Source organism: Numida meleagris, chromosome 3 (genome assembly GCF_002078875.1).
Source record: "Numida meleagris isolate 19003 breed g44 Domestic line chromosome 3, NumMel1.0, whole genome shotgun sequence".
Classification (NCBI taxonomy): domain Eukaryota; kingdom Metazoa; phylum Chordata; class Aves; order Galliformes; family Numididae; genus Numida; species Numida meleagris.
The window spans coordinates 100,450,388-100,463,370 of NC_034411.1; the positions used below are offsets into that span (position 1 = coordinate 100,450,388).

Here is a 12,983-nt window from a genome sequence, read left to right on the forward strand (position 1 = left end):
AGCATAATACAAGTTGAAACTGCATTTACTGAATGTTTTTGGCAGCACAGAAATGTTCTTGCTCCAAGACTTCTTCTACCTTCCCTTCTGCCATTCTATGATATGATTCTCTGTCACGAAACCATCAAAATCTGTTTTTTCATTAAATGAGACATCTTTCCAAAGCTTTAGAAAGGCTTTATATTATTTTTCCAATTTAGTACCAGAGACTCATAAAATGGCTTGGGCTACAAGGGATCTTGAAGCCCATCTAGTTCCAGCCCTTCTTGTTGTGGGCAGGGTTGCCGCCCATCAAATCAGGCTGCTCAAGATCCCATCCAGGTTGAATGTGGCCAGGGATGGAGCATCCACAACATCTCCAGGCAGCCTGTGCAAGCGCCTCACCACCCTGAGTAGAGAATTTCCTCCTCACACCTAACCTAACTCTCCCCTCTTTTTATTTAAAACCTCCCCTCTTGTCCTATCAGTGTCAGACCATGAAGAAAACCTTTGTAACTGCATTAGTTTCTAATACAACCTTTTTTTTAATCCACTGAACTTGAACTGAAAACTAATCGAAAACATAAGAAGTCACATGGCCAAGAAGCATACATGCAGACTGGCACCCATGGCCATTAACTGGAGTGTGTATTTACACCATTCAATATTTTGATGGAAAAAATGAAATACAAAAGATGCATCAAGCCAATATATGCCCCTGCCATTATATTCCTTCCACAGAACACAGATTTTATTATTCCACAAAAATTTCCAAGACTATTTCAATCTCTAGGTAGTTGTGCCTGACAAGTCCACAAGTGCTTACACCAATTGCTTCCATTTCCTTGGGAGAAGACGCTTCACCCCACTTTGGTTCCTGTTGGCAGAGCACTTTTTGGAAAAACAAGAACAACCAACCTTCTCTGCCAAGGCAATAAAAGAGGTATTTTCCCCGCTCACTTCTACAAGGCCTCCCACTGCCAGGCCACCTGTTTCCTACCAAGTCTGCAGTCCCAGATAGTAGGACCTTCTTACAATATAGGACATGATGGGACTGACAAAGCCTGGAAGTTCAAAGCAGCTGAAGAGCTTTGTTAGAGTGTGGCACAGTGTTCAACTAAAGTGTCCTAAAGTTTGACAGAAAACATTACATGACCATTTGTACAAAGTTTTGACATCCAAGTTTTAGAATAAAATTCTCAAATCATACAGACAGAAGTAAAAAAGGGATAGAGGGCCTGTAGTACCTCATTCCAAACCCAAAAGAACCAGTTAACATTTTTTCATAATTTAAATCTGATCCTTTATACTGTGGTAAATGAGATCTAGATGAGAAGATTCAAGTATGTACAACGTTATATTCATATACTCCAGTTCTGGTCCAAGAAAGCATGTCTGAACAATTTCTTAAGATTTAAATGTGTTTAAATGACTTTTAGAACCAGTGCTTCTGAGCATGTATATACATACTTTCTCATTTCATGTCAGTAATTTTTTTTTTGAAGAATAATTTAGGAATAAATTATTTGAGAAAAGTTTTCAAGGTGATAATGTTTGTGCCTACTCATCCAAAATTCTCTCTTCAACCATGCCTCAAAAATCAAATTATTAAAAAAAAATAGCTTCTTCCAAAACATTTTTTTTGTTGTTTAAAGGTTTTAAGAGACAAAACATCACATGCTGTTAGCATTTCCAATAAAAAGCATTTCACGCAAGTAATGAAGTTAAGATTAACCCATATTTAAGGATTTGATGACCAGATTTCAAGACAATGTTTAGAAGTACATGCAGGAAAACCATAACCACCAGAAGAGAAATAGCTTTGATTCAGATACAAATGTGACAAGGAAATTAGTATCTGAAACATTGTTTGCAAACTGATAAACATGCAATTAAGAGAGATGCAATCAAGTACTTACACTTATACCACTTCATTACTTTTTAAAAACTATAATAATCCAGTTAAATCATCACTGAACCAGCCACCTACACTGTTGGTATTTTTAGAGCTTTTTATATTTATTTCCACTGTAAATATATTTCCATTCAATGAAGAAACAGGAACATGTATTATTAACCCTGATTTGTTAGAGTAAGCTGAACTAAGTTCATTCACATATAAATTTAATAATGGCTTATAAATGTTCTGAAACTGAAACATGGTTATATTTTATTTGCGTATCTATCATCCTGCTGTCTTCTCATGAAGTAGTTTTACATAGTCTTATAGTTATCCAAAAAACTCAATACTCAACCGAAGTGTAATTTAATTTGCTTGCAAATCCCTTTTGAATTGCTTCATGACGCGTAAGCACATGCAGTTTATTAGGAAGTAATAAGCAAAGAACGCAAGCCAGGCAAGAAGCTTTGCTCACTTTCAAAGTCAAGGAAAAAATTTGGCCCCTGATCAAGCTCTGTGCAAGTGAGAACTTTTAAAAGATTTCCCATTTGGTTCCTGAAAAATAGAAAAGGAAGAGAAAAGGAGTTCTGAGTGAACAAATGGTTTTAGAGACAAGGACTTGGACAGACTGGTTGTGCTGGAAAATATACACTGCAAACAATCGCATCTTAAGATTTTTTCCTTAGTTCACTATTAAGTCAGGGAAAAGATTCTCTCATGATCTTGTAATTGTTTGAACTTACTTTCAAAATCCAGGAAAAAATGTGGATAGTTTTCAATTTCCCTGGTAAGGACCTTAAGAAGATTACCCATCCCAGCAAACCTAGCAAATGCAACAAAATCATAAACAGTTATATACGTGAAATTAGAATACTACCACCAAGGGTTTGAAACAGTCTGCATCATTCATTAAACATTATGACAAATTCTGAACCACAAGGAATATTTTGATGGTCAGTTTTGTGGAGAGTAAAACCTTGAACAGACATAGAAATAATTCTATCCATGAAATTGGAACGGAAACATCAGTACAACATTACTAAATACAGATATTTACGAGTTTATTTACTTAGAAGAAATGAACTCAGACCTGTATTTATATTTGTAAATCCCCTATATTGCTTGAGTCAGATTACTGAATACCATTTGAGAGCAAGAAATATCACAACTGCTGATTTTGATTCTTTTGCATAAGTACACATTATTTCATTAAAATTACTCAAGTGTTTAAAATAATATTACAAGAGAAATGTATTAGCTAAAATGTCTACTTTAACTTTTAATAAAAAAAAATTATGTTCAAACTCTGCAATGATTTTATCTGCTATTCCTATCTTTTATCATAGTGAAAATATTTGCATCTGCAGTTAATAAGAAAAACTACCAAAAGGAAAAGTGACCAATTCTCAGAAACCAAGTCTCTGTGGAAGAAAAGACAGAAGGAGAATTGAAGTTGTTTTTTGTTTGTTTTGTACACCAGCCTTAAAAACAATACATTATTATAAAACTATGTGAAAATATAGATTTTTGGGGAGTAAACTTAACCTTTTTATCAGAAGAGAAACACTACAGAATGAAAATCACATATTAGAATAAACAGTCTCCCTGAAGGGATGTAGAAAAACATGATTTGAAATTTAAAAATTAGATGAAAATCTGTTTTTGGCCTCAGTGATAAAAACGTTCTCAGTACTTTGGTCCATGACTCTCAAGGCTCACATCTCATGCTCATCTATTTTTCAGTTTGAGAAATCAGAACATACACACAAAAAAGTTATTCTAAGCTTGTATATGGCCAAAACTCCATTGGAGGAGACAAAGGTATTTTTTCAAATTCTCCCTCAACCATTACAGAAGTATCATGAGCTCCCATTTTTATATGCGTATAAAGGATACATTTCCTAGGAAGGCAACGTAAGGTTTGGAGATTTAAAAGCAGTCACAGTCATTCCATAATGTGTTCAGATTACATAGTTTCATGTAAACCAAGTTTTTGCTATAGAAATAGCTTTGCTTTACATGAAATACTTCTTCAAACTTCTCCCTCCAGAACAGATCCAGCGAGCAGACTGTCAAGTCCTTTACAATTAGCTTCATCTTACACGCATAAGATTAAAACATGAAGAAACATCCTCCGTTATTCATATGAAAAGTTACATCTATTTATAAGCACAAAAATGACATACAGTTTCACTTTAAGAGGATGTACACTTTATGAATTGAGCCTAACTTTATGATTAGCTTACAAAGGGGAAAAGCGTGAGAACGGGACAAGCAATTTTATACAGCACTAAACCTTGTATACTCAGTAATTTAACACCTCATCACACTGCAACACTGCATTTTATCAACATCATTTAGGGCAAGGAAGATAATATGCATATACTTAGTTTCCTTTTCGTAACCCTGAAACAAACAATTTATATTACTAAGAAATACTACCACAATCTAAATTACCGACTCAGTTTGGATTCTTCACTTTCAGCTCATTTTAAGCCATACCTTACCTCATTGCCTTCAGTCCTCAGAGAGAATCCAATCATTTCTTCTACTGTCAAAGTTAGCGCTGCATCCGGAGACTGGTTTAGCTGACAGCATGCTTCCAACAGCAAGAAAGCTGTTCCCTTTGCCAAAAATGAGGCTAAGCACTCTAATTTGCATTGAATAGCTTCAGGTCATGTGCCCAATCTTTGGTTTCAGATCCTTCTTAGAGAACTGTATCACATCCAGGCTGTGGAGATTTCTAATATATTTTTCCTGAACTCCTACTATATTTTTCAGCTTGTTTTTCCTTTTCTTACCCTTTCCCAGAATCCTCATACAGAAAACTAACCCAGCTATTAAAAGTACTAAACAAGAACCCAGATACAAACTTTATACCAATTTTCAGCATTAAACTACATTTTCCAATGATCTTAAAGGCAGTGGCTTGACATTACCTATTTTCAATATACACAAAACCGAAAAATAAGCGATAGTGAAGACCAAAAAAAAAAGAAGTTATGATTCAAACATTTAATAAATATGCTTCATTTTTTAATGATTCAAAATAGTTCCTTATTGGCTTTCTAAAAGCAAAACTAAAAGCAAGTCCAGTTCCAATTAACATTTAGTTTTGAGTACAATTCATCATTCAATATTATGTTTTTAACTCCGCATCAGAAAAATAATCTTCATCTTAACAGAAACATTAATAAGCATATTCCTCTGCCCCAAGATGCATTATTTTATTTCTTCATAGCTTGCTGTTTCCACAGCTTAGATCTTTCAAACTGTCTTTCCCTGGAAATATGTTTTTCAAACCTCAGGAACCGCAAGACACTTCCATGCTAACTTCTAGTGAGATTTCAAAGTATTTAATGACATAAATTCTGAGTCAGTACGTACATACACTACAGTTGTGACAAAAATGCAAATATGCAGCTAATGCATGGTAGCAAATTAGAAAGGCTTAATCTTAAGAGTTTAAAATTCCATTTCATTAAATTGGAAAGCATTTTCTTTTACTTACTCCAAAATCAGTTCAAATGTTGAAATAAGACTCAATGCATGCATAAAAACATTGCTGTCACAATACTCCTCAACGACAGCAGCTTCTCTTTAGTGCCCAAATCCCTCCGAATATAAACTTTTATCAGTATGCTTTAAAAATGATGATATGCAGACACCACATGTTTGCATTTTCAATGGTCTACTTTTGCAAATGATCAAAGCTTGCTCTAATATATGAACTATGAATACTGAAAATACTTTCCTGAAGTACTGTTGACATTTGCAAGCTCGTTAGTTCGTATTCAGTGATCAACATTTAATTAGTTGCACACAGATACAACCAAAGCATGAGAAATTTGTGAACAAGAGCGTGACTTAGCACTTTGTGTTTCATGTATCATTATTCTGTAGCATTTTTTAAAGCGTTGAGCTTCAGAACTAAAATACCACAGGCTGGTTTTCTGTGGCATCCCTTTGCTCCTAAAATTTAATTTAGTTTAGACGTTTTAGAAGTATTGTTATAAATTCCTTCTCCTACAGTAAATCAATCAATTTATTTTTGAATTGTGATAAATAAATGCCAACACAGCCCCCTGCCCCACCACTCAATCCTTCAAAACTGACATGGATGTTATCTACATTCTCAAATATACTGAAATCCTGTTTTGAAACTGTAATCAATGTTCACAAACTGGGTATTAGCAACTCCATTTTGTATGTCAAATGCTAAACTATTTTTAAGATCTTCTTTAAAATATTTGCATATTTACTGCTCTAAGTCATAACTTTGAATTGTGGAGATCTGCATTATTTTTAATGGATTGCTACAATATTATAGACATTGCTAGGAAGTAATAACTTTTAATAAAGTTATTCCTTCTGACTTTACAGGACTACTTTACATCAGTACAAACTCAAAACCAGCAGTATCACTAGAGCTACATGTAGACATACAAAGCACTTTAACACTGTATTAGTGAAAAAGGACACATTCATCAGCTCAACCCTTCTCTGTTCATCAGTGCTTCTTTGGCATATATAATTTCCTAAACCTGTCTGCATACATAAACACAGTCTAAAAGGCTTTTGTCAAAATGAGCTGGATCAGCAAATACCTACTGCTTAAATTCATTTCGATCACCCTAACTAAATGGAGTGGGAGGGTTCTCATGAGCAGCTCCGCTGGGAGTTTCAGGAGAAGCAGAGACTCCCAAGCTCAGGAGCAGCAATCAGTAATTAGGAATGATGACTTCTAATGGAGTAGCTACCTTGATATATGCACAAATCCACAGTCTGAGGGAATTGTAGTGTACTAAGCTTATTAGTATCATTAAAGCAGTGTAACTGACCTTACTGCTCGAATAATTAACTGTTATATAAAAACCGAAACAAAACATAGCACCATCTGAACCCAAGATCTCTTAGATCGAAAGCCCAATTTCAAGTTGTCGTGATATTCACCTATGTAGTTTGTTGAGATGCTTCTAAGGGAACGATGCAGAATTGCACAACTTTGAAAACAGTTTTATTAAATTACAAAATAAAATTATAATGAAAAAATGCTGACTAAACATCATCAAAGTTTCTTGGCAATTATAACATTTTGTTTTCTGAAGAAAACTCGTAACACTCATTTTTTGTTTGGGAGAGGAAGGAAGATTTAAGAAATCACTTCTAACATTTGCCAACTCTATTACTAACGTTTTTGCTTTTGCATCTTCTTATCCTTTGCAATAAACATATTAAAAACACTTACTCTCCTAAAGCACTTGCGGAAGACTAACTCCAAGGAAACTGGAAATATACAGTCCTTGGAATCATCCACACAGTGAGGGCACACAGAGGGACTGCAGTACAAATAAGCAAAGAAATAACAGCGTCTCACCTTCCGTATTCAGGCGATGATATACACAGAAAAAATCCAACAAAACTCCATCCCCCAAAACGCATGCAAAAAAGTGAAATGTGGAATAAGAGTAGAATGTTGCTCAAGGTGAAAGTAACCCAAGATAAAAGAACAGCTTCTGCTTTGAACAATTATTTTATAATAGTTCCTAGATAAATAATGCTTCAAGCCAAGACCTTTCACTGTCAACTAATAGGTAGCTTGCAGGACACAATTAAAAACTACAAGAAAGGTGAGGCAAGTCAGAAGAAGATAATAAATGGTTTGTAATGACAAATGGATTTTTAAATAATCACAAAATGTTAGAAGAGTTGGCCAAGAATATGAGTATTTGTAGCCCTAAGGATTAAGAGCTTGGCTTGTGGCTTCACTAAAATCAAAAAGCGAAAAAAAGGATTACCTCGGATGAACTTGCAGCTTCTTTAAGGGATTTTTCAACATGCCAACCCTCACATCTGAATATACTTTGAAGAGAACACCTATGTATTTTCAAAGCGTATTATGTCAAAAAGAGCCACCATGAAAGAATGAAAACCAGGAAACCAAAATATCTGTATTCTGATTTACAGATCAATAAAAAAGACTGGAAGCCAGTGAAATAGTTAGAATAAAAATTATATTTGAAATGAAGAAATTACCGTTGTACTTGATACACCTGAATGTACAAAGTACAGTAACCTTAATCCAATTCATTGCATAACTTCCACAGATGCTTAAACACCAAAAAGGGGATCAATGTCCCCACACTCAATAAATAGAGCCTCCATCAGTTGATGATATCAGGTAAGCAAAGCAGGAATGGTTACCAAATTGATACATGGGAAAGAGATGCCTTTAACAGAAGCAGAACAGACTTAGCTAGCATTAAGATCTTCTTCCTTCAAAACAAAACCATTTCCTTTTTTTCCAGGAGGAATTTAACTTATTATTTCACAAATATTCTAAGATAGAAAAGTCACAGCCACGTCATCCTCATCTTCTTAGAATTTCCTTCTTGTCTTCTCTCACAAAAAGTATAACCAAAAAGAGGGAAAAATAAAACAACCACACCATCTTTTTGAAACCTGATGATTTGGGTGTTTCAAAAAGTATCTGCTTTCAACATGTGTGGATATTTTGAATGAAAAATCTACAATTGATCAAATATAGTCTTCGACACAGGATGAGAAACAGGACTCATATGAAAAATCAGAAACAGAAAAGAACAACCATTGCTGCTCTTTCTGCCTTTTAACTTCTTTCAATTTTTCAGCCTTCTGGCTACGCTGAACAGAGTATTTCATATGCTCATCGAATGCTCATAGAAAATCCAGTGCAAGTGTCTGGAACAAAAGCCTACAAATGCAGATGGTCTGGTAATCAGAGAAGCTGAGGAAAAATTACTTCATTGTTATACTGGACAATAAATTAAACATAAAGCAGAGTAGAAAAGAACTAAACTCCAGTTTTACAAAGATTAGTCTTACAGTCAGGGTTAGGGGATGGGGGACTATATTGAATATATTGAAAAATGTATCTTCTCCAAAGCATTAGTGTAATCTGTAATTTGACAGGAGTTATAGAAATGCAAGAATTCCAGTAGCTCTTCCTTTTAGCTTAATTAGCTTTGTGTCATCTTTTAATTCCTTCTGATATTATTTTATTAACTCTCATTCCTGCCTTAAAAATTACATTCAGTTAATAGGCAAGTATATTAGCCCTCTTAATTATGGAAATATAAAGAGATTCTTAATTTTGTATCATGCCTAATACTTTTGCATTGTGGCTAACACTTCAAGGAGCACATCCTCTAGTAAATCCATTTCCAAGTAGTATGTTTTATATACAAAGAATGCCAAAAACATTTTTGTGCTGCAACTTTTTTTGGTATGTTAACAAATCTTCTATTTGCATACCGTGACAAATAAGGGAAGAGTACTGTGAATGGTGCTGAATTAAAACTCCATTCTTTTAATTAGAAATTCCATTAGATAGTGCAAATGAAAATTGAAACAACATACTGACTGACCCTGACAGGCTTCACTATAATTAATTTAAATAACTACTAGAAGCTACTCTTAATTTAGCAATGAAATTTGTACAGTATCTTTTTATTAAGACAATAAAATCAATGCACAGTAGTGACTTTATTCTACTTCCCTATAAAATCTATTTTTACTTAGCTGACAAATTTTCATGATGATTAATCACAAGTTCATTTACAACAGCTTATTCCCTTCACATTACAAGATGCACATGCCTATAGAGGCATATTATACAAAGAAAACAGAGCATTGTTCAACGATGTGAGCAAAGTTAGACATATGCACAAAAGTGAACATTGTACAGTTGTTTTGACAACCCTACAATGCTACTCAGTGGATTTCCTGTAAAGGAGACATTTAAAACTCACAGACCAGACTACAGACGTTTGCTCATTCAACATGGCTTCGCTTTGAATAAAGATAACACAAGCCCAGGAAGCTTTTGTTGGTGACGTGGTGCCCCCTACTGTCTGAATGGAAATCTCAACCGGAGACACACCTGAGTGTTTTTAATTTGCACAACATTGTACGGTACTGCACTATGAAAGAACAAGAAGTTTTACACAAAGCGCATGAAAACATACGCGCAAAACTAGTCAGTTAATGTTTTATCAGAAATGCTTGTGATCCTTATGCTTAAGTAAGATGCCACTATTAGTCTAGATGTAATTACTAATTCATATTTGCACTGAACCTCTAGCACTTCACTGAAGTGCTAACTTACTTCTACAGAAGACGCACATGTGGAACTGAATTTCTGTAGGGACCAGAGCTACAGTAACAGTGGATGAACTTACCTTCTTTCTTTACTTCCTTTTCTAACTAAAGCCGAACTAATCAAAATAGTACTTTAATAACCAAAATTCAGAATGAGTATCAATATTAAAACCCATTATATTGGTTTCCCTCTTACTTTAACTCATACTTTAGCTTAAAAGCAACTATAAATTTACGTTTAAAATTATGAAGACCATCATTTTTCCTGAAGCATTCAATGGTGTATTATTAACCTCGTGAAATCACGAGGCTGGTGAGCACTATGAACAAGGCATCTCAACTTGCACATTACACATGCTACATCAAGTCTTTGACAGTACGTGAACAGAATACAAACAGAAATTCCATTTACAATTATTCCAGTTTCAATTAGCACTGCTTTTTTTGAAGTCTAGAAGTAGACTATAAGCTGAAAAAGAAGAAATCTGGTTTTCCTTTTGTAGTCTCTGAAAACTAGATGCACAGGATGAGATACACTAGCTTAAAAATGCCAATTTTGTGCAATCAAAATGTAGGAAGTTAGCTGTATCCAACAGTTTTTACTGCCTTTTTTGAGTTGTGTTGTTTGAGAGGCAATTTGTGCATTTTTGAACTAGGAACTATGGAAAAAAACACTATAATTAGGTTTAGAGCAGAATTCAGTAAGTTTTACTTAAAAAGGACACAAGAACTTCCTTTAATTTTCAGTTAACTTTCCATTCACACCTAAATAGAAGTGAGATAAAGAAATCCTAAAATCACCAAATCGTAAGGGTTGGAAGGGACCTCTGGAGATGATCAAATCCAACCCCTTGCTAAAGCAGGTTCCCTACAGCAGGTTGCATAGGAAAATGTCTAGGCGAGTTTTCTGCAGAGGAGACTCCACAGCCTCTCTAGTCTACTTGATCCAGAGCCCTGTCATCCTGACAGCAAAGTTCTTCCTCATGTTCCTATGGAACCTCCTGTGTTCCAGTTTGTGCACGCTGTCCCTTGTGTCACCGCACACTGCTGAGAAGAGCCTGGCCCCATCCACTTAACATCTGTCCTTTAGATATTCATATAGGCATGATAAGATCACCCCTCAGTCTCATCTTCCCTGGGCTGAACAGTCCCAGGCCTCTCAGCCTTTCCCCATACGGGAGATGCTTCAGGCCCCTCATCATCTTTGTGGACTCTCTCTACAAGTTCCGTGTCTTTCTTGAATTAAGGAGCCCAGACCTGGACACAGCACCCCAGATGTGGCCTCACCAGGGCAGAGGAGATGGGAAGGGTCACCTCCCTTGACCTGCTGGTCATGCTCTTTCTGCTCTGGCCACAGAAAAAAGTCTGTGATTTCAGCTCAGAGCCATAGAACTTAGGTTTCTGCTAGCTCCTCACTGTGAGTTCTTTGAAGGATGGGGTGAGGCAGAAAAAAACCTCAATTATTTCCAATTTTGTGACAGACAAATGTCATAACTGGAAGATAGAAATTTTCAGAAAAAACTGTAGTCATTTAAGTCAATGAAAATTTAAGTCAATCTATAATAAAGCACTGGAACATTACAGGAAATTTCACGATGTTTTCTTCCTTCTCCTTTGAGTCGATCGGTATTTTACTGTAGTTAATTCAACTTACTTCATAATGACAGCAGTGCAACAGAACACTTCAGAAAAACATGAAATTAAATAAAACATGCTTCTTCAAGGTCACAGCTTGCCCAGCCACTCAATCCTCCAACCACAAATGCTAAAAAAAAAAAATTTCTTAAAACACCAATATAATCAGCTTACTACCAACTACATTTCACTCACTAAAGGATGAACACAAGAGGAACAAGAGTATTTAATATTTTAAATTAAATAGACAAATAAGATATTTTCTTCTAAGTTTAATATTCCGTAATAAATGACTCTCACTTTTTAATACATTTTATTTAGAACCTGAATTGACTACCACGAACTTCATAAAATGTGGAGAACAGAAGGTTCTTTGAAAACACGCAACAATCAGCAGATTCTAGCCAGAAAAAAAACTACAAGAAGAACAATAACTTTCTGACACTTGATTTGTTTTTGGAGAGACTGTAGTTAAGGTCATTATCCACTAAGTGGCATTATCAACTCAAACACGTAAATTTGACAAAAAAAATCATAATACAGTTGATTTTTCCTCCTAGAAACCAACTGACGGAAAACATTTATTTTGGATGATTTTAGTTACGTTTGTCAGAAATTTAGGCATAATTCCAAACAGTCAAATGTATTAGTGAATCAGCATTAACAATTTATTCTTCATGCCTAGACATCTCCAAATATCTAGCAGAATGGTCAGCTCAGAAATAAAACTATCATGTGAGAAAGGCATACTAAATAAACCAAGATACTGGAGTAATACAAGTACAAATTAGATTGATAAGGGTATAACAATGTATTTAAGAAGTAGCTGGGATTTCAGAACTGAGGTACGCCAATAATTTAGTATTTCCAGTTGTAAAATCTAACAACACCAGAAGACACATCCAATGTTTACTTCACTTTTAGATAAAACATTTTATTTTTTAAAAAGTCAATCTTATAGACCAGATAAACTGATGTTAACTGATGCTGAAAGGTATGAAAAAATAATACATACTTTTCTTCCTTTCCAATGGTTGTTAGGTTTTAGTAGTTATTTAAGCATTAGTTTTCAAAATGTTACTTAATGATAAATGATAGTTTTTTGAGAGAAGTGTATTAGAGCAAACGCATTTAGAAATATAAATACAAGAAAAATGCATTTGATGAGAACTCTCATGTTAAAATAGGTTTATTCTATTGTTTGTCCCCCTACTTTTATCACTGTCAGTTTGTACATGCACATGGAACTGCTGAAAATAAAATGAAAAAAATCACTACTGCTGTATAAAAGAGTACAGGAAAATGCAATATGCAATTACTTTCATCTCTC

General features: G+C 34.8%; 1 protein-coding gene across 7 annotated transcripts in view; it reads right to left on the reverse strand.

Moving 5' to 3' along the window:
* Window positions 1–12,983, reverse strand: part of FAM49A (family with sequence similarity 49 member A) — a 54,506-nt gene that overhangs the window by 18,319 nt on the left and 23,204 nt on the right. For 4 of the 7 annotated variants that reach the window (XM_021390764.1, XM_021390762.1, XM_021390767.1 and 1 more), the window contains exon 4: window positions 2,355–2,434. The exons of 1 other annotated variant lie outside the window; for it this stretch is intronic. In XM_021390764.1, coding sequence (XP_021246439.1) covers window positions 2,355–2,427 — 73 coding nt within the window. In that variant the 5' untranslated portion in view covers window positions 2,428–2,434. Of the gene's footprint in view, window positions 1–2,354; window positions 2,435–2,622; window positions 2,703–12,983 lie in introns of all 7 variants that reach the window. 2 more of the 7 variants (XM_021390766.1, XM_021390765.1) reach the window with 1 other exon arrangement.